Source organism: Rosa chinensis, chromosome 7, assembly GCF_002994745.2.
Source record: "Rosa chinensis cultivar Old Blush chromosome 7, RchiOBHm-V2, whole genome shotgun sequence".
Taxonomy (NCBI): domain Eukaryota; kingdom Viridiplantae; phylum Streptophyta; class Magnoliopsida; order Rosales; family Rosaceae; genus Rosa; species Rosa chinensis.
In genome coordinates, this window is record NC_037094.1 from 1,285,169 (window position 1) to 1,311,580 (window position 26,412).

At 37.5% G+C, this 26,412-nt stretch overlaps 6 protein-coding genes across 9 annotated transcripts; 4 read left to right on the top strand and 2 right to left on the bottom strand.

Annotated features, from left to right (window-relative positions):
- Positions 1-2,351: 2,351 nt before the first annotated feature.
- LOC112176685 (transcription factor MYB3) lies at positions 2,352-4,425 on the bottom strand. Its single transcript, XM_024314735.2, has 3 exons — positions 4,115-4,425; positions 3,881-4,010; positions 2,352-3,061 (listed from the first exon to the last, which is right to left on the bottom strand). Exons 1-3 carry the CDS (start codon positions 4,242-4,244, stop codon positions 2,773-2,775), a joined length of 549 nt encoding a protein of 182 aa, XP_024170503.1. The 5' UTR covers positions 4,245-4,425; the 3' UTR covers positions 2,352-2,772.
- Positions 4,426-6,230: 1,805 nt separating this feature from the next.
- Positions 6,231-9,939, top strand: LOC112176679 (actin-interacting protein 1-2). The gene is made up of 6 exons (XM_024314728.2): positions 6,231-6,679; positions 6,772-6,933; positions 7,057-7,243; positions 7,367-7,789; positions 8,275-8,682; positions 9,228-9,939. The coding sequence occupies exons 1-6, from the start codon at positions 6,288-6,290 to the stop codon at positions 9,483-9,485; spliced, it is 1,830 nt and encodes a 609-aa protein (XP_024170496.1). The 5' UTR covers positions 6,231-6,287; the 3' UTR covers positions 9,486-9,939.
- A 173-nt stretch (positions 9,940-10,112) lies between these two features.
- Positions 10,113-12,535, bottom strand: LOC112176683. The gene is made up of 7 exons (XM_024314733.2): positions 12,167-12,535; positions 11,968-12,037; positions 11,767-11,822; positions 11,566-11,641; positions 11,434-11,470; positions 10,631-10,745; positions 10,113-10,553 (listed from the first exon to the last, which is right to left on the bottom strand). The coding sequence occupies exons 1-7, from the start codon at positions 12,469-12,471 to the stop codon at positions 10,316-10,318; spliced, it is 897 nt and encodes a 298-aa protein (XP_024170501.1). The 5' UTR covers positions 12,472-12,535; the 3' UTR covers positions 10,113-10,315.
- Positions 12,536-13,233: 698 nt separating this feature from the next.
- LOC112176682 (beta-glucosidase 44) lies at positions 13,234-16,134 on the top strand. Of its 2 annotated transcripts, none has more exons than XM_024314731.2 (11): positions 13,234-13,572; positions 13,711-13,769; positions 14,010-14,085; positions 14,169-14,240; positions 14,353-14,440; positions 14,525-14,777; positions 14,870-14,985; positions 15,067-15,290; positions 15,385-15,416; positions 15,515-15,617; positions 15,699-16,134. In XM_024314731.2, the coding sequence occupies exons 1-11, from the start codon at positions 13,338-13,340 to the stop codon at positions 15,974-15,976; spliced, it is 1,536 nt and encodes a 511-aa protein (XP_024170499.1). In that variant the 5' UTR covers positions 13,234-13,337; the 3' UTR covers positions 15,977-16,134. The 2 variants fall into 2 exon arrangements, with proteins under 2 accessions (XP_024170499.1, XP_040366318.1); XM_040510384.1 differs by having other exon boundaries at positions 13,518-13,572; positions 13,969-14,085.
- A 2,312-nt stretch (positions 16,135-18,446) lies between these two features.
- LOC112176681 (beta-glucosidase 44) lies at positions 18,447-25,042 on the top strand. 2 transcript variants are annotated; one of them, XM_024314730.2, is made up of 12 exons: positions 18,447-18,526; positions 22,359-22,657; positions 22,787-22,845; positions 22,994-23,069; positions 23,159-23,230; positions 23,342-23,429; positions 23,512-23,764; positions 23,854-23,969; positions 24,054-24,277; positions 24,364-24,395; positions 24,495-24,597; positions 24,686-25,042. In XM_024314730.2, exons 2-12 carry the CDS (start codon positions 22,420-22,422, stop codon positions 24,961-24,963), a joined length of 1,539 nt encoding a protein of 512 aa, XP_024170498.1. In that variant the 5' UTR covers positions 18,447-18,526; positions 22,359-22,419; the 3' UTR covers positions 24,964-25,042. The 2 variants fall into 2 exon arrangements, with proteins under 2 accessions (XP_024170498.1, XP_040366316.1); XM_040510382.1 differs by lacking the exon at positions 18,447-18,526 and having other exon boundaries at positions 22,336-22,657.
- Positions 18,521-21,333, top strand: LOC112176680 (beta-glucosidase 44). 2 transcript variants are annotated; one of them, XM_024314729.2, is made up of 11 exons: positions 18,523-18,829; positions 18,964-19,022; positions 19,134-19,209; positions 19,299-19,370; positions 19,511-19,598; positions 19,713-19,965; positions 20,070-20,185; positions 20,267-20,490; positions 20,576-20,607; positions 20,714-20,816; positions 20,898-21,333. In XM_024314729.2, the coding sequence occupies exons 1-11, from the start codon at positions 18,592-18,594 to the stop codon at positions 21,173-21,175; spliced, it is 1,539 nt and encodes a 512-aa protein (XP_024170497.1). In that variant the 5' UTR covers positions 18,523-18,591; the 3' UTR covers positions 21,176-21,333. The 2 variants fall into 2 exon arrangements, with proteins under 2 accessions (XP_040366314.1, XP_024170497.1); XM_040510380.1 differs by lacking the exon at positions 20,576-20,607 and having other exon boundaries at positions 18,521-18,829; positions 20,898-21,039.
- Positions 25,043-26,412: the final 1,370 nt, after the last annotated feature.

The window sequence follows — 26,412 nt, forward strand, 5'->3', positions numbered from 1 at the left end:
CAACAAAATTGCTGTGTTAGACTCAAAAATCCTTCTTGCCAATTCCCAAATCTGTCAGAAATTCAGAAAAATCAATAAAAAACAATGAACAGACGAAGAGCAAGAAAATCAAAATTATAATTGCAGATGATGATGAAATTGAGACTTTGATGATAATTACCTGTTAGGTTTGAGATGTGAGAATTTGGGATTCTGGAGAAGTGGAGATGGGGTAGAACAAGAGGGCGAGTCTGACCGAGTAGCCGCGTCAAAGAAGAAGTAAAGAACGACAATATATCAATCTAATATATCTCCAATTTTTTTTTTTTTAACACTCACACACAGATATATATATATATATATATATATATAACTTGATTTAATTTCGGGGGCCCGTGAAAGTTGGGGGCCATAGCCACAAGCGTGCTGGGCCTATACCGAGGGCCGGCCTTGCTGCCCTCGATGACACTACCAACGCACCTCCACCAACCACGTATAGCCCGTCGAACACCGTGCGTCGACGCTGAACTTAGCGTGAGGAGCCTCGGGCGAAGCTAAGGGTTGCTTTCCCTCTCCCTTGTGGACATTACGTATATTGATATTTACTAGTCGGAATGTATAGCTTAGTTAGCTAGATATGTTAATATACACACACACACATATATATACACACACTAATAATGATAGGCATACGTGCGGTATTAAAAAAAAATTTGATCATACTCTTGATCTTGAACAGTAGGTGTAATAGTTTGAAAATCGGCTGTGACATTGATACATGCTTTGTGAAGAGCCTTGAGCCTAGTTAGGGACTTAGGGCTAGATTATTCCTAGCTAGAAATTCTCTCTCTCTCTCTCCCCCCCCTCTCCTCCCTCCCTGCCTCCCAGTAGTTGTGCCAAGTCTAATTTCTTCAAATGATTACATATATACTAAAGTCTATACCTTCAAGTTCTAATTAGATGTATTAATCTGAGCTTAATTAATTTGAAGCATTAGTTTCAAGTTACAGCTAGTTAGCTAAACTCCAATTGAGTTTTTTGGGATGACTTGGTTGAAGTCAGTTTAATTTATATCTCATCTTCTCGTTAGTAAAATATAAACTACTGACCTTAATTATGTACATATCGATGAAACCATCCTTCAATTTTGTGCTTCGCATTGCCAGTTTATGAATGGCAACATATAGAGGAGAATAATTTGTAGATAATTTATTATTTCGGGTACTAATTTCACTAAACTAGACAGGGTTTTAATTAGTTAAATTAATTAAGCTAGATTTTTCATGTATAAGTGATCGTGGTCTAGTACTCTAGTTGGCCGCTAGCATGCCATGTCTTTCCTTCTCGATCACTTCGTTAGTTTTATTTAGGAAAAATTAGGAGTGTGCGAGCGCTTTTCTTGTTCAAGCATGTCTTCGTGTCGTTTATTTCAATGAGGATACTCAATCATTTATGAGTTTAAGTAAAGAAAATATGGGTACCATTTTTAGTTTCTATATATAGGATGAACTAATTAGTTGCATTCAAATTATCTCTAGCCAGAGATATACCGGAGCTCGCATTCTGATCTGCTGCTAGCTGATATATATCTATATGTAGGGTATAACATCGACGTGGCAATAGTGGGTAAACATCTAGTGGGTAACTTGGATAAGGTAATGCAGGTAATTAAGATATGAGCATGCATGCATGGAGGCAAGTAGGATGTGATTTGTGATAACTAATAAATAGCATATACTAAGTTATAGGAGTATGTTAGGCCGAAAATAATTTAGAATTAAGCTAGGTCAACATTCGATATCCTTCAATGTAAAAAAAAAAGAAGTAATAAATAAATAAATAAAAAGATTAGCATGCTCGATATTATGTTAAACAAAATAAAGTTTGACTAATTCACATATACTATGACTAATTTCTTGTCACCTTTATATATGAGATTTTAGTTTTAAGAACTTCAATATTAGTACGTCAAATATATTTGTACACTGTAGATTCTTAGGTAACATAGAAGTTTTGTATTCTCATTTATAACACGTCATATGTTGAAATTAACCTGGTTTAATTTGTTGTGAATAATTGTAGTAAGCAAAACAAAAGATCAAAACTAATTGTCCTTTGGATAAGCCCAAGCGTTAAAAATGGTGGAGATCAATCAAGTTAGGATTATGTTTTTTTTTTATTTGTCAATCACACGGTGTCTTCAAAGACTTCCTAGGCCCAGAAACTAATCAGGTTAGGATTATGTTAAGTTAGGGTTCAATCTCCTCTAACAAACAAACGAAAAAAATTAATAATGGAAACTAATTAGTGCAAAACCTGTTCATGTGTTATAGGGTGACCAATCAATATATTTGGTAAATAAAAAGGGAATATAAATAATCCTTCGTATATATATTTCATTGCCAAATTGATTATTGGCAGTTATTCTACCGAGAGAACAACCTCTACTTCTCTCTTCAGGGTATTTGATACACTGTATATTGGTCATTATAGGAGATAGAAGATACTAAATATATAGATTTTCCCTATACATAGTAAAAGGAGATAAACTTCTCGTGGCCTCTGCTTGCTTGTACTGTTTGGCTGTTGCCAACACTTAATTTTCTTCGAAGTCTTCACCTGAAATTCAAGCACCTTTTCATACTATTCAACATGTAGTCATAATTAAAGCCAATCCACGAATCCAAGCACCATATTCTAAAAGAAGCCCTGGAGAGGAAAGGTACGTAAATAATATACACACACACACACAGAGACAAGAGGCTGGAGGATCAGGAGCAGTACTAGCTAGTACTACTCAAGAGCTAGGCTGAGACTAAGGTCGAGATTCAACTTAGGCACCAAGCAGCTGCTGATTTCGGTGCTCGCGGAATCGGTGGAGACCTCATCAACTACCTCATCGTCCATGTCATTGAAGTACTTGACAAGCTTATTATAAGGTGCATGGTTAATCTCGCGGAGCTTATTTGGACGAAGAGTAGTGGTGCCTATGTTCAGTAGCTTTTTCTTTAAATGAGAGTTCCAGTAATTCTTCACCTCGTTATCTGTCCTTCCAGGCAGTCTTCCAGCTATTAGCGACCACCTAAAAACAACAATATGTACATGCACGGAGCTAAATTAAATTCATCCAATTCACTCATTATATATATATATATATATATATATATATATGTATATACTCACTGAAAGGGTCTAGCTAGCTAAGAGTCGCTCGATCTGTATGTGGTTATCAATATTAGTTTCTGTAACAAATTCTTCAGATCAGTTAGTTCTTGGAAAAGGTTGGAGATGTAATTGGAGCGAGGGAAGTTCAAGAGTGGATATCCTTATCTAAAAAAGAAAAATTGGATTTACATTTTACCCAACCTTTCGGACTCATGATCATAAGTGTCTTTTTATGATCTCTTAAAGACTCATTTGTAAAATATCTGTGCAACGGTGCAACCACAGAATTTCCAGGCTCTTTATTAGAAAATCGAGTTGTTTATTGTAACTGATAGTTGGAAAACTACAGACATCAGACTTAATATATGATATAGTGTATTGATAGTCAATCGTATTTATGGTTTATCAGCAAAAAGTTTAAATGACCAAATTGAATTCTCTTGTAGGGATCATTCTTAAAAGCGATGCAAAAGATGAACAGTTCGGTCATTAATCTTCGTTCTTGCAAACAAGAGATGAAATGAGAACAACAGGAGAAAAAAATAGAAGATAGGCAAGCAGCTAGATACAGGAGCTAACAAATTATGAAAACTTTCATCGGTAACTGTTTTCCTAATTCCCATTAAATTAAACGGTTTCTCTCTCCCTTTAATCTAGCTTGTTTGGGCAAACGTACTCGTTACGTTATCGGGGAATTAACTTGGGAAAGGGTAAAGGATCGATCTGAGATTCATACCTATTCCCAAGGAGTGTATGAAGCCTGATGATGAGATCCTCTTCATCTTCTCCAAAGCTTCCTCGTTTAAGATCTGGTCGTAGATAGTTTATCCATCTCAGTCGACAACTCTTACCGCAACGACGCAACCCTAAGTCGATCATCATAATCAACCAACAACGTTGGTTCATCAATATAGCTGCAAACCATACAAAAACTAATCCAAGAAAGAATCAAGGTGATGCATATATGTACCTGCAGCCTTAGGAAGAGAATTCCAGCAACCTTCGCCATGTTTTTGGATGTAGTCAATGAGTTTCTGGTCTTCTTGTATCGACCACGCTCCTTTAGTCATCTCAGTCTTCTCACAGCAAGGCTTCCTCATCGATCGTAAACCCTAGCAGCTAGGGCCTAGCTAGGTTACTGCAAAAGCTCAGGGAGGGAGAGAGAGAGAGAGATCGATCTCAGATTCTCTGATCGATTATTAACAGAGGGTGTATATATTGGTTGGGTAGAATAGAGCAATAGAAACAATATTATATCTATATATACGAGGTGAGGAGGGTGAGCTGCGTCTGGTAGTGGGGGTTTGGGGGTTAGTTTATAGACAAGTTGACATGTATGGAATGGAGGACTGGACTGGTTGTTTTTACCAGTCCATGTTTAAGTGTCTGTGACTGAGCGTGAATGAATGACAAGACACAATAGCGTGCATGCTTTGGTGAGGTGAGAATGTGCACCGGCCATGCCACTTACCTTTACTTCCCTCCCACCATCTAGCTAACACAATTGAGTGGGTGGACCGCCACTAATTTTTAATGTAATCTTTTCTAGCTAAGCTAGGTCTCCCTTAAATACGTAATTCATCCTTCTCAATTTGTCTGGCATTTGGGATACTCGACTTAAATAGATGATTATTACTCAAGTTTCGTATGAGTTTTGGGTTTGACCTCAGTACACTGACATATATTTCCACTAACAGGAATGTATTGTTGAATAATATTAAGTATATTATTTTGTTATTAAAAAAATATTGATTATAAATATCAACGACTCAGATCCGCTGGAATTGCTGGTTCACTTTTACCGTTGCTACCTCCGTGCATAGAAGAATTTTCCATTTAACTCATGTTATTCATAGTTAATTCATAAATAAGGAAATGAAACTAACGAATCAAATATAGGGGAAAAAGAAAATATGAGGATATGAGAAGTTACAAAATAATTTTTTCTAATATTAGTAAGTCCTTAAAGATAAAATGATTTTTTCCATCCAATCATGTCCATTTTGACAAACCCAAAAACGAAACTCCAACTTTAAGGCCTAGTTTGGTTTGAGGAGTAGAAAGTTTGGGAAGGGAAACTTTATCCTTTATTGTGTTTGGAACCACTTTTTCTGCATTAATTGCATATTAATTGTCTACTCTAAAAACTATTTTAAATGTTATTATTGCCAACTTTTTCTTCAAAAAACTTTTGAATATTGAATTATTTATGTGTTGATAGTAAGGATATCATTGTAAAATTGATGATACTTATTTTCCTAGTCCTGCACAAACCAAACATCGAAAATGAAAGTAAAATTCATTTTCTTATTACTTTCTTGATGTTCGCAAACATTGCTAGGGACACTAGTAAATTTATTTTCCCATGCTCATGGAAAAGACAAAGAAACTAATTTCATTTCCGCAAACCAAACAACACCTAAAAGTATTGTACAAGTATTGTGCTCATTTCTAACTTTATTCCTTTTCTTTTTAGACTCAATATTTGTCCACACGTAGTTTTATCCGCCTAACTACTACAATTCACTTCTTTACCACTTGTACAGTTGTATTACATGCTTGACAGTTTATCTTTTCATATTACACTGCTACGTTAGTTGAACTTTCGTGCTTTGATCATCATTGTTTAGTACCGGCCGGCGAAATAAAAATTCACTTCATTGAGTTCGTACATACATTCTGAGAGGACAGTATGCTAACCGACCAGTTTAATAATATATTGATCACAATCACATGCGTGTTTGGTTTAATCACTTTTCACCTAAATTAACCGCATCAGTACATAATGTCTTTTTTTAGACAAACCATTACATAATGTCTTGTTAAAGACCCAATAAAGAAATTAAGAGCATCTTCTTTATAATACTTTTCTAATGCGACCACGAGTCCACAACTAAATAAAAAAAACAGAAAAGAAATGGATGGGCCAGGCCTGGTTTCACAATGAAGGTCCTTTCTGAGCTTGACCAGCCCAAAATCCAAACTTGCTTTTGAATCACCAATACATATCCGACACGTGTCCATTGTTGAACATTTCCAAACCTCACCTGTCCTCATCATGACCACCACTTGTCCTCTTCAGTCTATAAAAGCTGCGAGGTTTCAAATCCCCACAAAATCTCATTTCCCCCAAAATCCCCAAAATGCCCCAACTCGCCGAGGCCTACGCCTGCGTGCCGTCGACGGAGCGCGGCCGGGGGATCCTGATCTCCGGCGACCCCAAATCCAACCGGCTCCTCTACACCAATGGCAGATCCGTGATCATCATGAACCTCAACAACCCTCTCGACGTCGCCGTCTACGCCGAGCACGCCTACCCGGCCACCGTCGCCAGATTCTCCCCCAACGGCGAGTGGATCGCGTCCGCCGACGTCTCCGGCACCGTCAGGATCTGGGGGACCCACAACGATTTCGTCCTCAAGAACGAGTTCAAGGTCCTCTCGGGTCGGATCGACGACCTCCAGTGGTCCGCCGACGGAATGAGGATCGTCGCCTGCGGCGAAGGCAAAGGGAAGTCGCTTGTCCGCGCGTTCATGTAAGCGAAGTCGTTTTGCGATCTTAACAATATAATGTAGGTTGATTTTGATTTGGGTGGGTTGTGAAAATTTTACTGTGAATTTTGAATAGGTGGGATTCTGGGTCTACTGTGGGGGATTTCGATGGGCATTCGAAACGGGTTTTGAGCTGTTGTTTCAAGCCAACCAGACCCTTTCGCATTGTGACATGCGGGGAGGATTTCCTGGTCAATTTCTATGAAGGGCCTCCTTTCAAATTCAAGCAGTCTCACAGGTTTTGTTCTTTGATCATTGTGATGATTTTGAGGCCTTGATTTGATCGCATTATGTGTATGTGTGTGTTACCGAGCTCATTCGGAAGTGTTATTTTTTGTTGTTTGTGGTTTTTGGATGTCAGGGATCACTCGAATTTTGTGAACTGTGTAAGGTACTCTCCAGATGGGAGTAAGTTTATCACTGTAAGCTCAGATAAGAAGGGTCTTATTTTTGATGGGAAGACTGCGGAGAAGATCGGAGAGCTTTCATCGGAAGATGGCCACAAAGGCAGCATTTATGCTCTTAGCTGGAGTCCTGATGGCAAACAGGTAACTTGGATTGGTTTCTTCTGCCAATATATTTTGTTCATCTGCATTACTGGTTGTGTTACGAAATGTGTTCATGTTTGCTTTGTGTTGAATTATGCTGATTAGTTTGTATTTGAATGATAGATTCTGACTGTGTCCGCTGACAAGTCAGCGAAAGTATGGGATATATGTGAGGATGGTAATGGGAAGGTGAATAAAACATTGACATGTCCTGGATCAGGTGGAGTGGATGACATGCTTGTTGGCGGCCTATGGCAGAATGATCATATAGTTACTGTTTCACTTGGAGGCATGATTAGTATATTCTCAGCAAGTGACCTTGATAAAGCCCCAATATCGCTATTTGGACACATGAAGAATATTACTTCATTGGCTGTTCTAAAGAATGACCCGAAACTTATATTGTCTACCAGCTATGATGGTCTAATTGTCAAGTGGGTTCAAGGCGTTGGATATAGTGGAAAATTACAAAGGAAGGAGACTTCTCAAATAAAATGTTTTGCAGCTGTTGAAGAAGAAATTGTTTCATCTGGATTTGACAATACGGTAACTAGAATTCTTTGTTCTCTTTGTCTTGTGCAATTTGCTGATATCTGTGTTTACATTTCGATTTCTCTTGAAGAAGAAATTGTTTCATCTGGATTTGACAATATGGTAACTTGACTTCTTTGTTTTTTTTTGTCTCATGCAATTTGATGATATCTACCTTTACATTTTGATTTCTCTTGAGGAAAAACATAAATATGCTCTTCTGTTGTATCTAATACCTTCTTCACTCTATTTACCATGTGAACCAAATATTTCCTAGATTGGTTTCTATGACATTATCTGATGTCCCACCTACAATTACCGAAAAAGTTGTAAAAAGCCATTGATAAAGCAGGTATAAAATCATAATCACCTTGAGATTTGGGGTGATAGAAATATTTATTTCTACATATCATGGATATTTTCTAACCAATAGTGCTTTGCCTCATTTGATTTTTACCTTAGCTTAGTTCTTGCTCATTCTTTCTCTTATTACTATCCAGGTGTGGAGAGTTCCATTACAGGGTGATCAATGTGGAGATGCAGAATCTGTTGATGTTGGTAGTCAGCCGAAGGACATAAGCCATGCCCTTCAGTCTCCTGAACTTGTTTTGGTTTCAATTGATTCAGGAGCTGTCTTGCTTCGTGGCAGCAAAGTAGTGTCAACTATTAACCTTGGGTTTACTGTCACAGCATCTGCTATTGCACCAGATGGTAGTGAAGCTATCATTGGTGGGCAGGATGGCAAACTGCATATATATTCTATAGCAGGTGATACACTTACGGAAGAGGCTGTACTAGAGAAACATCGGGGTGCTATCAGTGTCATACGTTACTCTCCAGATGTTTCAATGATTGCATCAGGAGATTTGAACCGAGAAGCTGTCATCTGGGATCGTGCCTCCCGAGAGGTATTGCTCAGTGCCCACAGCTATTGTTTATCATTTGTCAGTCTAATATTATAACCATTATCTTGGTTTTAGTATCCTTGGATGATGAGCAGGAGAAAAGACTATCCTTTAACCTAGTTATGGGTATTTGTATGTGCATGTATGAGTGTCAATGTGTGTGGGTGTAGATGTCTGCATCAATCCTTGATCAATTACTGTTCTTTGGTAATCAAAATGCATGGTTTTTAGTAGACAAATCTAATGAAACACGTACAAATAGGATAGAGGAAAGGTGTAAGTGGTCTAGAGTGCAATTAGCCAACTATTTCTCTCTGCGCATTCATCACTGTTTTACATTATAGTACATCTTATGAAATGAAAGATGTACATAGTGTAATTCACATCTATTGCAAATTTTTTGCACAGAACATTGAATTTGATATGTGAATATTTCTCATTAGAGGCCTGGTTGTGAAATTGTCATAAAAATCCTGAACACCTTGAATCTTATGACATTTGCAACTTGAACTTACTAGTTGCATTTTTTGGCACATCCTATGTTGCAGGTCAAGCTTAAGAATATGTTGTACCATACTGCTCGAATAAACTGCCTTGCTTGGTCTCCTGATAACAGCATGGTTGCTACTGGATCACTTGACACATGTGTCATTATATATGAAGTTGACAAGCCTGCATCCAGCCGTGTAACCATCAAGGGTGCTCATTTGGGCGGGGTGTATGGGATAGCTTTCACCGATGAGCACACAGTCGTAAGCTCTGGCGAGGATGCCTTTGTTCGTGTGTGGAGGTTGACTCCACAATAGAGAATTTGTAGGCTTTCTGGAGGTTATCAAAGCAACAATGAAGAAGTTGATGGATTTCCTGGTTATACTGTTGCGAGTTTACCCTGTAAGGGTGAGAAGGATTGCAGTTTGGAGTTGTTTCTACTTGCTATTTATAAAAAGTTGGTGGATTTCAAATGTGATGTTTGTTTCTTGTATGTCTAGTTTGGTCATTGAATTTTGCAAAGGTTTGAAGAGATATCTTGGCTTTGTAAACCTCCAGAGTTTTGAACCATAGAAGCCATTGAGTGGTAGCTGCAGGACAGCAATCTAGATCCTTGACATGACTATCAATGCAGAAGCAGAAGATCAAACTGAATTTCAGATGTATCTCTTTTCCGTTTTCTCCCTTTCAATGAAACTTTTCTTTCCTGGGTTTTTGGTGTGAGGAAAGTCGCAATATTTTTTTAATGTTAAATGTGTTTAGTAAGTGCGAGATCTGTGTCTTGCTGCTATTATTCGGCTTTGTAAATGTTGCGTTGAGGTTTATTGTAGGCTAAGGCTCAAACTCAGCAGTTTGACGAGATGTATTGAAGATGATCAAGTTACTGCTTCAGTTTTGCTGAATCCGTTGACTGTTAAATTTATTGAATTGATATTTTTGCTGTATCCTGTTGGTAATATGTATGATATCCTTCATTTCCAATATGAAACAAGAAGTGTACATGTTTGACAAAGCTGGCTCCTACTGCTAAAAAAGAAAACAAGGCTGCTCCTGAAACCCATGTGGTAGAGAATAGCTCTGTCAATGTGAAATGGAAAGCACAACCCATGGAAAAAGCAAATGGCAGAAACAATCTTTCCTAAGAGTGTTATAGTTCATCGTGCATTAATCTTTCTAAAGGTTCCTGAACTTTATGAACTACATTGTCATGGACCGGGGCATGATTTACACCGTTGCCAACAGCTCCAGGCTGGAGTTCTTTCCCAACCATACCGGCCTTGAAAGCAGCTGTGACCTTCCTCTGCAACGTCAGTATACCAATGCGCTTTGAAACAACATAAAGAACAGCACATGTAAACAGGAAAAATCCCACTGAAATTATCACCCTGTCCAGAATTAACTCAACATTAGAATCTGTATATAAAGATAATATTGGATAAAGCAAAAATTTTCTCTTCCAAACCTGTCAATGATATCTTGGCGTTGCATTGTGGATAGTAGGTTTCTGGTGCGCATTAACAAACTCCGGTGTCCTTTGTATTCAGTCTCAGCCTTCTTCAGTACTCCAGTAGATTCCTCTGCATAATCCAACATACAGTTTCAGTCCTGCGATCTTAACTCCCTTTTCAAATCAAATAAATGAATATTCATATTCCAGATATTACACAAGCAGACCATAGAATTAACGGATCTTAATAAAATAATACACACCGGTCCATCAATGGAATACACATGGATGTAATTTTCCGCACTAACAATTTGGAGATTTAGATTTAAAATGGAATCAAGTAGCATGAGAATGCTCTGAGAACATTAAAACACTAGATAGGGTGGAATATGTTTTCTGTAATTGATGTTCTCATAAAAGACCTTTTAGTCATGGAAGAGCATGGCAAGAGCTATGAGTTAATCATACAAAGCTCAAGACATAAATCTTTCTCACAGAGTAGACCATTAACAATTTCCAATTTTGAAAACAAGTCCCACTACAATAGACAAAGTTTGAGCCAGCCTTTCCTGCTATCTATGATTCTAATAGTTCCAAACTGTGATTTCCATAGTCAAAATAACTCTGCTGATTTGCATAAACCAATCACTGAACAGTCTATATCTATCTATTCAATTAATCATTAAGTACTAAAGCTTAATTCAACAATACTGACATATTTATAAAGCTCAACTTTATTTTTCTATTTAGGAAAATTGAGTGCTGCACCCAGAGCAAGGTACACGTTGAATTAACATGTAAGAATGAATTAAACTCACCGAAAGTCTGGAGTGTGCCTGCGCTCCTTTCCACCTCCTATAAACATGCCAAAGATACATTCAACCATCACATGAATGTGCACTAACTGAAAGTCACAACATTAAAACAAAGAAATAAATACAGACACTGACCTGAACCATTAGTTGACGAGTCCGCCTAAGGCTCTCTGTAATGCTTTCTGCAGCAGATGTCATGCCAGCCTTTGTCCTGAAAACAATGACAAATCACAGGTTTAGTAGCAAAATCATATAAAAGCAAGTGAAAAACTATATTCATGTCTTCAAAATTTTCGACTGATGAATGCTATTCTACTAAGAAAAATGGATACATACTGCAAGTTTCGCCTGCGAGTTGTGGACTCTCCTCCACCTCCCAATAGAAGTTCCCTCTGCCAAATCAATCATACAAAGATTTCTTCTCAATAACCAAGTCGCAAGTTCTTAACTAGGAAGTAAAATGCATCAATTTCTTAAGCTTATCGCAAAGCCGGAAATGATAAACAAGCTCAAATTAGTCCAAAATGAGCTCATTACCTCTTTCTGAGCAGCTTTCCTAATATTCTCATTCGCTTGCAAATTCGCATTCCTCAAACTCAACCTCAAACTGCTCATAAACACCACAAAATCTCAATCAATTGCCAAAATTTCCAAAAATCCATACCTAAAAACTTCCTAGGGTTTCGATAATTCAATCCGCAACCAAAAAAGAGGTAGAGAGCATGAAATCCCTTACCTCTGGGATCGATTTTTCCAGGACTCGAGCAAGGCCTTGGCGGACTGGACCTGATCGTCGGTCGGCAATTGAGGAGCGAACAGATCGAGCTTGAACTGCAGAGAATTGAGCAACGACAAGCCGTCTTGCGCGAGGCCCTTCAATCTGGGCAGCGAGTCCTTCTTCGGCTCTAGCTCCGTAGTGGAAGTAGAAGAAGAAGGTGACTTGCCGTAGTTCTCGATGGCTTTGATTTGATCTACGACATTGTTGTAGGTGTCGTCCCACTCCTTCTTCACCTTCTCCACCTCCTGCTCCACCTTGTCCATTGAAAGGCTTTCGCGATTCGTTTCAGACGATCGCTGTGAGTGGTTGGTTGGTTGGTTTCTGAGAAAGAGAAAGGAAGTTATTATTACAATTATTTATGGGCCTCCGAGCCCAGAAGTTTGCTGTTTATGGGCCTCACTTGGAGAAAACCAAATGATTACTTGGTCAACTACAGTGAGATGATGAAATGACCATCTACCATGTACGTAAACGGTGGAATTCTAATTAATGATGGAATTCTGCTGAACAGTTGTGACTAAATGATCTTATGTGTTTGCTTCTGCTTCATAAGAATTTACTAAATGAGATTTGGAAATCCATTTAATTAGTTAGTATTATATTCCTTCAAACCAGTGACGCATTAGCTAAACAAATCAAGGAGCTGGCACGCAATTGTTGCGGATTACCTTAAACGTACTCAAAACATTTTGGCCATGTTTATCAGATGTGTTGAAAATGTTGCCCTAAACACTATTTTTAACCTATACTTATATGTTGCAACTTGCAAGTAATAAGTTGCTCTGTGTTCCTAGCTTCCTACTTCGATTCCTAGCTAGCTAGCTAGCTATATGTATATGCAAATTAATCTAATTACCAGTCAAATTAAGGACTGCAAGAGTGACACTGTAGAATTAGATGCCATTTTCTTAGAAGAAAACAAGTTCATGCGTGAATGAATGATTAATTAAAGGGGGATGGTCCCATACTCCCATACATGCAGCGCGCCCCAAGCAAGTAGAGCAGCCATACCTTATATTCTTTATATAAACACTGTCCTCTTCTTATCTGTAAAGTATAAACAGATCGAGTAGCCATATACTTTCACCTCTCTCTTTAATTTCTTGTTTTCTGTAGCTTAAGCTTGAAGATGAGAACTTCACCATTGCTGGTCTTGTTGCTCAGTCTTGTTGGTGTGATCCAGTACGTTGCGGGTGCAGCTGGGCACAATGGAGCTCCTTTCCCTGAGGCCGAGGGCGGGCTGAGGGCCAGTTTTCCCAAGGGGTTTGTGTTCGGAACGGCGACGTCTGCTTATCAAGTCGAAGGCATGGCCAACAAGGAAGGTCGTGGACCTAGCATTTGGGATACCTTCGTTAAAATCCCAGGTAAAACAATTTTTTATTGCAATTATTGCCCTTGCCGGCCTGTTAATTACGGTCTCAATAATACAGCATATTCTAAATTAACTTTTCATTCAGTACTGTGGGGTATAATATATATGTATTTAATTTTTTTGGACATAGGAACTATTGCAAATAATGATACAGCAGATGTTACAGTGGATCAATATCACCGTTACAAAGTAAGTTTTGTTTATGAAAATTTTATTGTGTTTTGGAAATGTTAGTGGTTTGAGTTTTCCAACCGTTAGATTCAATGGTGAAATAGATGTAACGGTTGAAAATTTTGGAACATCACATACTTTAGAAAATAGAAGTTCATGTATTTGGACTGCAAATTTTTGAAAAGAAGTATACATACACATGTTTCTTTTTTCTCAGGTTGAAAATATGAGATTGAAAGTCTGGTTTTGTTGTGACAGGAAGACATTGATATCATGAAAAACCTAAATTTTGATGCCTATCGGTTCTCAATATCATGGTCCAGAATCTTCCCAGGTATAATATATTTCTTATGCACTTGAATTTTTCATTTATTTTTGTATTTGCTCTGAGTTCTTTTGTGTCTTGTACTTATGTAGATGGTACTGGGAAAGTGAATTGGAAAGGAGTTGCATACTACAATCGGTTAATTAACTACTTGCTTAAAAGAGGTAAAGCAATGCTGTAGAACAATTCAGATTGAACATAGAAAATGCTGATATTGCTATCAATGTACTTCCAGTATTGCTTGATTTGATTGTTCTATATGCCTTTGTACCACAGGCATTACTCCTTATGCAAATTTGTATCACTATGATCTTCCCCTAGCACTTGAGCAAAAGTATCTGGGATTGTTAAGTGACAAAGTGGTGTAAGTACTTTACTTGGGATTAGTTTGAATTTTTTTTTATAACTAGTAGTAGTGGAATTTTGAGATGTGCTTCAAACTTGACAGGAAGGATTTTTCGGATTACGCGGAATTTTGCTTCAAGACATTTGGAGACAGAGTCAAGAACTGGTTGACATTCAATGAGCCTAGAGTGGTGGCTGCTCTTGGCTATGACAATGGAATAAATGCTCCGGCACGGTGCTCCAAAGCTTATGGAAATTGCACAGCTGGGAGTTCAGGAACTGAGCCTTACATTGCTGCTCATCATTTGATTTTGTCACATGCAGCTGCTGTTCAGAGATACCGCAAAAAGTATCAGGTAAGGGAAAATGTATTGACAACAGTTTGATTCATGAGGAGAAAATTTGGTCTTGATATTGTTATGCTGAAGTATGTGCACTAGTTTTTCAGAAAATACAAAAGGGAAAGATTGGTATTCTCTTGGATTTTCTTTGGTACGAACCTCTTACCAGATCAAAGGCCGACAGATATGCAGCTCAAAGGGCAATAGACTTTCATGTTGGATGGTAATAGTTCAAGCTTTTGATGCAATTTAAACCTCTATTACAGAGTCAACAACTTATGTTGTCGGATTGGCTTTTCAATAGGTTCATTCATCCAATTGTATATGGGGAGTATCCGAAAACAATGCAAAATATTGTTGGCAATAGGCTGCCTAAGTTTACTAAAGAGGAGGTTAAGATGGTGATGGGCTCTATGGATTTTGTAGGCATCAACCAGTATACAGCTTTTTACGTGTATGATCCACATCAAAACAAAACAAAACCAAATGCCTTGGGATACCAAAATGACTGGAATGCAAAATTTGCTTGTAAGATGATCTTCTAGTCTCCTCTTTTATCTAAGAGAATTTTACTTTAAATGATATGGTTATCACTCATATGTATCTGTCATGAATTTTGCAGATGACAAGAATGGAGTGCCTATTGGTCCTAGGGTAAATAAAAATCCAATCATACATTAATTGCTGTTACTTCAAATCATTTAACTCACTCGTTTATTTTGATGATAATCATAAATTTGAGCATTTTGCAGGCATATTCTTCTTGGCTCTACCAAGTACCATGGGGTTTGTACAAGTCTATAACGTACATAAAAGAACATTATGGGAATCCACCTGTGATTTTGTCCGAAAACGGTACTACTCTGCAAAGCCTCCTCTTCTCTTCATTTTGTTTTTCCTGTCGCAGTTAATCAATTAATGTTGTTTGATTTGCAGGCATGGATAACCCCGGAAACCAGACTCTTCCAAAGGCATTGCACGATACCAATAGGATCAACTACTACAGAAGCTATCTGGAGCAACTGAAGAAGGCAGTTGATGACGGAGCCAATGTGGTAGGCTACTTTGCTTGGTCATTGCTCGACAACTTTGAATGGAGATTGGGTTACACTTCAAGGTTTGGCATAGTCTATGTTGACTTCACTACCCTCAAGAGATACCCAAAGATGTCTGCCTTCTGGTTCAAGAAACTTCTTACCAAAAAGAAGCATTAGATGAACTTCATGTCAAGCTTTTGATAGTACTGATAATAAGACTACGTTTGTTTTTTGCTGCTATATATGATAACAATAACACAGCATGCTGCTTTTCTACCCTATTGTCCTGCTCAATTCATACTAAATGAGATTTGAAATCCTTTTATTAGTTAGTATTATATACCTTCAAACGAGTTACGCATACGTAAAGTCTAAACAAATCAAGGATAGCACACGTACAATATATTGTTGCGGACTTGAAATCTTCAATTAATGAGACTTGTTTAATGAAGGAATTTTGAAAGATAGTTTACTAAATGAGATTTGAAATCCTTTTAGTTTGTATTATATACATTCGAATGAGAGACGCATATTTAAAGTCAAAACAAATCAAGGAGCTGGCGATTTAAGGCAAATCTGCACACAATTGTTGCGGATTACCTTCTACTCAAACCTCATATTGGCCATGATTTTGTCGAAAGTGTTGAAAAAGAGCATTCAAAAGCACTTTGGTATCGTTTGGAATTTGAGTTGTAATAATATATAGACAATGCTACTATATGGAGAAGCACTTTGTAGAGAGAGATTAGGTACGTACTTCTTCTGAAAGTGTTTCCGCAGAACACTATTGTTAACCTATACTTATATGTTGCAAGTAATAAGTTGATTTCAACTAATCAGTAGCTCTACTCTTAGTTCCAAGATGTTTACCATATACATTCTCATCAACTTTTGTGTTCCTACTTCCTAGCTAGTTATTATATGCATGCATATGCAAATTAACCTAATTATCAGTCAAAGAAGGACCGCAAGAGTGAGTGACACTCTGGAATTAGATGCCATTTTCAGAAGAAGAAAACAAGTTCATGCGTGAATGAATGATTGAAGGTGGATGGTCCCATGTAGCCCCAAGCAAGCAGATCGAGTAGCCGTACTTTATATTCTATACATCAACGCTATCCTCTTCTTATCTATAAACAGAGTAGCCATACTGCAGAAATTATTGTAACTATTCGATGATATGTTATGTGTGAATGCTTTGTTAGCCAGAACCCAAGCAAGCAGAGTAGCCATATTGCAGAAAAATTCACCATCAGTGTCCACACTTTGTTAGCCAGAACTATATTATTGAAGTAATTATTGAATCTCGTTTGGTGTTTGAGGGGCTCATAACGCCGAATCATGCATATTTTTAATTTGATTGACTTCTGGGTCCTCCTCAGTAATGACATTTGTTCTTGTCGATCTTCAAGATATATCGATTTTGGAAGTACCAAGTGCCAACATGTAACAGCCTTCTTCTTACTATTAAAGTTCACGTGTTTCCTAACATTCAAGTAACGATCACTCGATAAGACCGACATATATGGCCAACGAGATCATTTACATACTTTTCAACAATCATGCATGTGTTGCAGATTAAAGAATATATACAAATTGTGTATCTCCTCAATCTAGTTAGACCATTGCGAGTTGCATCACCACTTGAAGTTGTGATTGATGATAGAACTGTGAGACAATGATCATGAAATAAAGGAACGGAAAACAACCATGCATTCATGAAAAAGTTGGGGTATAAATGATAAGAGTGAAGAAAATAAATAAAAAATTGCATGAGAGGGACCATATATATGTATATACTGGTCCAATTAAGATATTAAGTAGCTAACTACCAAAGTATAAGTGATCGTCATAGTTCGAAGCTTCACTACTAGGAGTACTAGCTAGACTGGGAAAAGTGTAATAACATCACCCCCAATTACTGCTTGTGTAATAATTGTTATTCCTTCCCAGTGGAATTGGCCGGTCGATCAACAAAGAAGTCTATCAAACCCTAATTGGAGCTACTTGCCAAATGATGAAATGATGATACAATATATGTATATGGTGGAACAGTGCTTATTAATGAGGAATTCCGGGAGGAAATTTTGACAAAATGATCATGGTGCACGGTTTTTTTTTTTCTTCTCAAAATCCTTAGCCCCCCACTCTTACATATATTAATGCAAATCGAACTCATAATCTCTATAATGTTGAAATTATAATTTACCAACAGATCACAGCTCATCGGCAATCTTTATCTTTTTCATTGTACGTCCTTTTGCTTTGTTTAATGAAAGAATTTTGACTCTGGCTAAGGCCGCTAATAAGCTAGTTAGTAGATGATGAGACTATTGGTTAGTGATATATACCTCGAATCTAAAAGACCTTTATTCCAAAGCTTTTACCAAGAGCTAGCTTTTCAGTTAAAATAGTTGAGATTATAAAAAAATTGTGTTAGAATATATATGTATTAATCATGTTATGTTTGTATTTAATCTACCATTACCGACTATGTGTTGTGCAGAAATAAATGCCATTTTTTCTTATATATAAGAAGAAACGAGTTCATGTATGATTGAAAGTTGCTGGTCCCGTGTAGGCCGCAGGCAACTAGGCAAGGACCAGCTGTGAGCTTGGACTCGATGCCACTACACTCCTCCATTTTTGTCAATTCCTTTAGCACTTAAAAGGCGTCTAAATTATATTCTTTAGCAACGTACCTAGTCACTGCCTTCTTCTTATCTAAACACGTACGGTAGCCATTCTCCTCTTTCTTTCTCGATCTCTTCTTTGCTGTAGCTAGCTTCAAGATGAGAACTACACCAGTGCTGGTGCTCTTCTTGCTCAGTCTTGTTGTTGTGATCCAGTACGTTGCGGGTGCAGCAGAGCACAATGGAGCTCCGTTCCCTGAGGCCGAGGGTGGACTGAGAGCTAGTTTTCCGAAGGGGTTTGTGTTCGGAACGGCGACGTCAGCTTATCAGGTGGAAGGCATGGCCAACAAGGAAGGTCGTGGACCTAGCATTTGGGATACCTTCGTTAAAATCCCAGGTAAAAACCTTTTTTTTTTTGTTGCCATTTTTGCACTTGCCGGCCGGTTAATTATGATCCCAATAAAGCTTCGCTTTGTGTGTAATTTTTGTTTTTTTTGTTTGTTTTTTTTAACCTTTTCTGTTTGGACATAGGGATCGTTGCAAATAATGCTACTGGAGATGTTACGGTTGACCAATATCACCGTTACAAAGTAATTTTTTTTTCTAAGTTACAATTTTATATTTATAAAATATTAAAGTGGTTGATGTGGTTGATCTTTCTCAGTTTGAATATAACTTAAAATCTGGTTTTGTTGTTACAGGAAGATATTGATATCCTGGTGAACCTTAATTTTGATGCCTATCGGTTCTCAATATCATGGTCCAGAATTTTTCCAGGTAATGATTATTGAGATGTTTTGTTTTTTTTTTTTTTAATATTTTTTTTCTTATTTATATGACCGAAATACTTGAATCTATATATGTAGAGGGTACTGGGAAAGTGAATTGGAAAGGAGTGGCATACTACGATCGGTTAATTAACTACTTGCTTAAAAGAGGTGAAATGCTGTTAAACTTATGAATATTTTGCTTGCTGATATATGTAGGAATATGTACTAGCTAGAAGTACTTTACAGTATGATAATGGATGGCATTGTTTGATACTTTGATTGTTGGCCTGTTGGGTTATGTTGTGTAGGCATTACTCCCTATGCAAATTTATATCACTATGATCTTCCTCTTGCACTTGAGAAGAAGTACCTGGGATTGTTAAGTGACAGAGTTGTGTAAGTACTTGGGATTCTGAAGTTTGACAAAATGTTATAACTTGTTGGACTAGATTTTGATATGTAAGTCAAATTTTTTTTTGGCAATGTACTTCAAAATTTCAAATTTGACAGGAAAGATTTTGCCGACTTTGCGGATTTTTGCTTCAAGACATATGGAGACAGAGTGAAGAACTGGATGACATTCAATGAGCCTAGAGTGGTGGCTGCTTTTGGCTATGACACTGGATTCTTTGCTCCGGGACGGTGCTCCAAAGCTTATGGAAATTGCACAGCTGGGAATTCAGGAACTGAGCCTTACATTGCTGCTCATCATTTGATTTTGTCACATGCAGCTGCAGTTCAGAGATACCGCGAAAAGTATCAGGTGAGGGAAAATCCGAAAATGTATTGACCACAGTTTGATTCATGAGAGAGAAAATTTGGTCTAGATTTTGTTATGCTCAAGTATGTGCATTACTTTTTTTTCAGAAAACACAAAATGGAAAGATTGGTATACTCTTGGATTTTATTTGGTTTGAGCCTCTTACCAGATCAAAGGCTGACAGATATGCAGCTCAAAGGGCAAGAGACTTTCAAGTTGGATGGTAATAATTCAAGCTTTTGATGCAATTTAGATCTCTATTACAGAGTTAACACCTTATGCTGTCGGATTGGTTTTTCAATAGGTTCATTCATCCGATTGTATATGGGGAGTATCCGAAAACAATCCAAAATATTGTTGGCAATAGGCTACCGAAGTTTACTAAAGAGGAGGTTAAGATGGTGAAGGGCTCAATGGACTTTGTAGGCATCAACCAGTACACTGCTTACTACATGTATGATCCACATCAAAATAAAACAAAACCAAATGCCTTGGGATACCAGAATGACTGGAATGCAGGATTTGCTTGTAAGATGCTCTCCTCCTCATCTAAAATAGAGAAGTTAATCTGCTTATGGTCATCACTTATTTATATCTCTCATAAATTCTGCAGATGAGAAGAATGGAGTGCCTATTGGTCCTAGGGTAAATTAAAATCCAATCATACATTAATTATATATTGCTTTTACTTCAAATCATATAACTCATTCATTTCATTTTGATGAATGATCATACATCGAGCATTTTGCAGGCATATTCTTCTTGGCTCTACCAAGTACCATGGGGTTTGTACAAGTGTATAACGTACATAAAAGAACATTATGGGAATCCACCTGTGATTTTGTCCGAAAACGGTACTACTCTGCAAAGCCTCCTCTTCTCTTCATTTTGTTTTTCCTGTCGCAATTATTCAATTAATGTTGTTTGATTTGCAGGCATGGATAACCCCGGAAACCAGACTCTTCCAAAGGCATTGCACGATACCAATAGGATCAACTACTGCAGAAGCTATCTGGAGCAACTGAAGAAGGCAGTTGATGAGGGAGCCAATGTGGTAGGCTACTTTGCTTGGTCATTGCTCGACAACTTTGAATGGAGATTGGGTTACACTTCAAGGTTTGGCATAGTCTATGTTGACTTCACCACCCTCAAGAGATACCCAAAGATGTCTGCCTTCTGGTTCAAGAAACTTCTTACCAAAAAGAAGCATTAGATGAACTTCATATCAAGCTTTTGATAGTACTGATCGATAATAAGACTAGTTTGTTTTTGCTGCTATGATAACAATAACATGCACATCATGCTGCTTTTCTGTCCTATTGTCCTGTTCAATTCATACTAAATGAGATTTGAAATCCTCTTAGTTAGTATTATATACCTTCAAACGAGTGACGCATATGTAAAGTCTACACAAATCAAGGATGCACACGGACAATTGTTGCGGATTTGAAATCCTCAATGAGATTTGTTTAATGAAGGAATTTTGAAGATAGTTTACTAAATGAGATTTTAAATCCTTTTAGTTAGTATTATAACCTTTAAATGAGAGACGCATATTTAAAGTCAAAACAAATCAAGGAGCTGGTGATTTTAGGCAGATCAGCACACAATTGTTGCGGATTACCTTTAACTCAAACCTCATATTGGCCATGTTTATATCAAAAGTGTTGAAAAAGAGCATTCAAAATATTCAAAAGCACTTTGGTATCGTCTGTTGTTAGAGTTGTAATAATATATAGACAATGCTACTATATGGAGAAGCACTTTGTAGAGAGAGATGAGGTACGTGCTTCTTCTGAAAGTGTTTCCACCAAACACTATTTTTAACTTACATTTATATGCTGCAAGTAATTAGTTGCTTTCAATTAATCTGTTGCTCGACTCTTAGTTCCAAGATTAAACTTCTCATCAAGTTTTGCGTTCTTACTTCCTAGCTAGCTATATGTACATGCAAATTAACCTAATTACCCGTCAAAGAAGGACTAAAAGAGTGACACTGTAGAATTGGATGCCATTTTCTTAGAAGAACAAAACAAGTTCATGTTACCAAGAGCTAGCTTTTCAGTTAAAATAGTTGAGATTGTAAAAAATTTGTGTTAGAATATATATATATATATATATATATATATATATATTCATGTTAGGTTTGTATTTAATCTACCATTACCAGTCATGTGTTGTGCAGAAATAAATGCCATTTTTTCTTATATATAAGAAGAAACAAGTTCATGTATGATTGAAAGTTGCTGGTCCCATGTAGGCCGCAGGCAACTAGGCAAGGACCAACTGTGAGCTTGGACTCGATGCCACTACACTAGTCCATTTTTGTACATTTCCTTTAGCACTTAAAAGGCGTCTAAATTATAGTCTATAAAAACACTCTCTCACTCACTCTGAACACAGTAGCCATTCTCCTCTTTCTTTCTCGATCTCTTCTTTTCTGTAGCTAGCTTCAAGATGAGAACTACACCAGTGCTGGTGCTCTTCTTGCTCAGTCTTGTTGTTGTGATCCAGTACGTTGCGGGTGCAGCAGATCACAATGGAGCTCCGTTCCCTGAGGCCGTGGGTGGACTGAGAGCTGGTTTTCCGAAGGGGTTTGTGTTCGGAACGGCGACGTCAGCTTATCAGGTGGAAGGCATGGCCAACAAGGAAGGTCGTGGACCTAGCATTTGGGATACCTTCGTTAAAATCCCAGGTAAAACAAATTTTTATTGCAATTATTTCCCTTACCGGCCTGTTTATTACGATCCCAATACAGCACTATTCTAATTAACTATTTATTCAGTGTGGGATATAATGTATACTTGAACTCTTTTGGACATAGGAAATATTGCAAATAATGATACAGCAGATGTTACAGTGGACCAATATCACCGTTACAAAGTAAGTTTTATTTTACCATGAAAATTTTATTGTGTTCTGGAAATGCGGGTTGTTCGAGTTTTTAGATAGTTAGATTCAATGGAGAAACATATGTAGCAGTTGAAAATGTTAAATGTCGAAGCATCATGTAACGGTTTTGTTGTTACAGGAAGACATTGATATCATGAAAAACCTAAATTTTGATGCCTATCGGTTCTCAATATCATGGTCCAGAATCTTCCCAGGTAATATATTTCTTCATCATTCACTTGCATTTTTCATTTATTTTTGTATTTGCTGAGTTCTTTTGTGTCTTGTTCTTAAACTTATGTAGATGGTACTGGGAAAGTGAATTGGAAAGGGGTTGCATACTACAACCGGTTAATTAACTACCTACTCAAAAGAGGTAAAGTAATGCTGCAGTACAATTCAGAACATAGAAAATGCTGATATTGCTATCGATGTGCTCCCAGTACTATTGCTTGATTTTGATTGTTCTATATGCCTTGTTCCGCAGGCATTACTCCTTATGCAAATTTGTATCACTATGATCTTCCCCTAGCACTTGAGCAAAAGTACCTGGGATTGTTAAGTGACAAAGTGGTGTAAGTACCTTTACTTGGGATTAGTTTGACAAAGTTCTATAAATAGTACGGGAATTTTGAGATGTGCTTCAAAACTTGACAGGAAGGATTTTGCGGATTACGCGGAATTTTGCTTCAAGACATTTGGAGACAGAGTCAAGAACTGGATGACATTCAATGAGCCTAGAGTGGCGGCTGCTCTTGGCTATGACAATGGATTCTTTGCTCCGGGACGGTGCTCCAAAGCTTATGGAAATTGCACAGCTGGGAATTCAGGAACTGAGCCTTACATTGCTGCTCATCATTTGATTTTGTCACATGCAGCTGCAGTTCAGAGATACCGCGAAAAGTATCAGGTGAGGAAAAATGTATTGACCACAGTTTGATTCATGAGAGAGAAAATTTGGTGTTGATTAGCTGATGCTGAGGTACGTGCATTTTTCAGAAAACACAAAAAGGAAGGATTGGTATTCTCTTGGATTTTCACTGGTATGAGCCTCTTACCAGATCAAAGGCTGACAGATATGCAGCTCAAAGGGCAAGAGACTTTCATGTTGGATGGTAAGAATCTAAACATTTGGCGCAATTTAGACCTATATAACACAGTTAATACTTATGTAATGGGGCTAATTGGCTTTTCAATAGGATCATTCATCCCATTGTATATGGGGAGTATCCGAAAACAATCCAAAATATTGTTGGCAATAGGCTACCTAAGTTTACAAAAGAGGAGGTTAAGATGGTGAAGGGCTCAATGGACTTTGTAGGCATCAACCAGTACACTGCTTACTACATGTATGATCCACATCAAAATAAAACAAAACCAAATGCCTTGGGATACCAAAATGACTGGAATGCAGGATTTGCTTGTAAGATGCTCTCCACTTTATCTAAGATAAAGAATTTTACGTAAATGATATGGTCATCACTCATTTATCTGTCATGAATTTTGCAGTTGAGAAGAATGGAGTGCTTATTGGTCCTAGGGTAAACTACAATCCAATCAGACATAAATTGTTTTCACTTCGAAGTCTTTAATTCACTCGTTTCGTTTTTATGTATGATCATAAATTAAGCATTTTGCAGGCATACTCTTCTTGGCTCTACCAAGTACCATGGGGTATGTACAAGTGTGTAACCTACATAAAAGAGCATTATGGGAACCCGCCTGTGATTTTATCTGAAAACGGTACTTACTCTACAAAAGCCTCGTCCTCTTCTCTTCATTTTGTTTTTCCTATCCAGCAGTTCACCAATTCATGTTGTCTGATTTGCAGGCATGGATAACCCGGGAAACCAGACGGTTCCAAAGGCATTGCACGATACCAATAGGATCAACTTCTACAGAAGCTATTTGGAGCAACTGAAGAAGGCAGTTGATGAGGGAGCCAATGTGGTAGGCTACTTTGCTTGGTCATTGCTCGATAACTTCGAATGGAGATCGGGTTTCACTTCAAGGTTTGGCATAGTCTATGTTGACTTCACCACCCTCAAGAGATACCCAAAGATGTCAGCCTACTGGTTCAAGAAACTTCTTACCAAAAAGAAGCATTAGAGTTCGTACTGATAATAAAACTTTGCCGCTATGACAACAATAAAGACATTCTGCTTTTCTAACCTACCGTCCTTCTCAATTTATACTCGTACATTGTGGTTCAACACATGCACTAAAAGGTAAGAAAAGTTTACTCTAGAATTGCGAGAATTATGACGTTGGCATTGGGTCGAAACATGCCTAGGCTACAGGTCTTCTTGATCGCCCATTAACCTCGTTCAGGTAAGTAAGCAATCTTCCTGCTCTCTGTGTGTTTTATATGGGTACTCGTCACTTGCTTTTACTCTTTTTCCGATGTGGGAGTCTGGAAACTGTCAAACTCAACGTTTTCAACTAGGACAAAGCTTGTGGTTTAACTAAAACAGGGAAAAGTGTCTATCATCCCATTGCAATGAGACCAATGCCATATTCGTTTGTGATGTGATCAGAAAAGTGACATGACTGGATCATATACATGTCAATTGTATACAGAAACTTCTCGGTTTTTTTTTTTTTTTTTTTTTTTTTTTTTTTTTTTTTTAAATAAATAGAAGATTAGGCGATATTAGTTCCTCTGCGATAGCCGATTTAGATTACTGGCACCCACCCACAATCTCGAAAGAAAGGAGGCCATCGCAACCGGAAACCCACCACCCGTCCATCTATTTTATGTTATTAATAAAAGAAAAGAAAATACAAGAAGAGAGGGGGGACATGAACCAAAACCGTACCTCTTTGAGAACAAAATGAAGTAAAGTACTCAGAGTGAGCACTAAGCAATAGTTACAAACTGAAGAATAGAAGAAGATCATGCAGTAACCATGCATAACATATACATAACACACATACAGTGCATCAGCAACTATGCAGCATAAACCACCATAACCCAAGCCCACCTCTTCATGAAATCTATCAAGCACATCAGAATTAGCTAATATGGAAATTCAGTAAACCTTGCATATTATGAACAAAGGCAGCCGAAGCATAAGGAGGGCAAGAGCTAGTCCCGCCAATAATGCCCCTCATGATCCACCCCGTAGTTGAATAACCTCTCTTCAAAGCTCATAGCAAGAAATACCTCCGTTCTGAATGATATTCACATGCAAGAACATCTAATAGGAGATTACAATGATGGAAGACCACAAAGAAGTATTCATAATACATTCTTCGTTTTTCGACTTAATATCACTTTGCGCGAATTTTAAGGTCTCATCTTTTATAATCTTATTAATAACAATCACATTGCATTTGCTTTGATCCTAATACAATCATATGTTCATTATACATGATCTATAATAAAATACTTCCATTAATTATTTTCAGAAAAACAATTTGATTTCATCAAAAATATTTTTTAAAATGGAATCATGGGAAGTTTAAAATTACTTGATCAAGTGCAATGAATATGTAATTATAATAGGTCATATAGGATGATTATGGACTTGCAGTTTGATCCAACATGAGCCAATA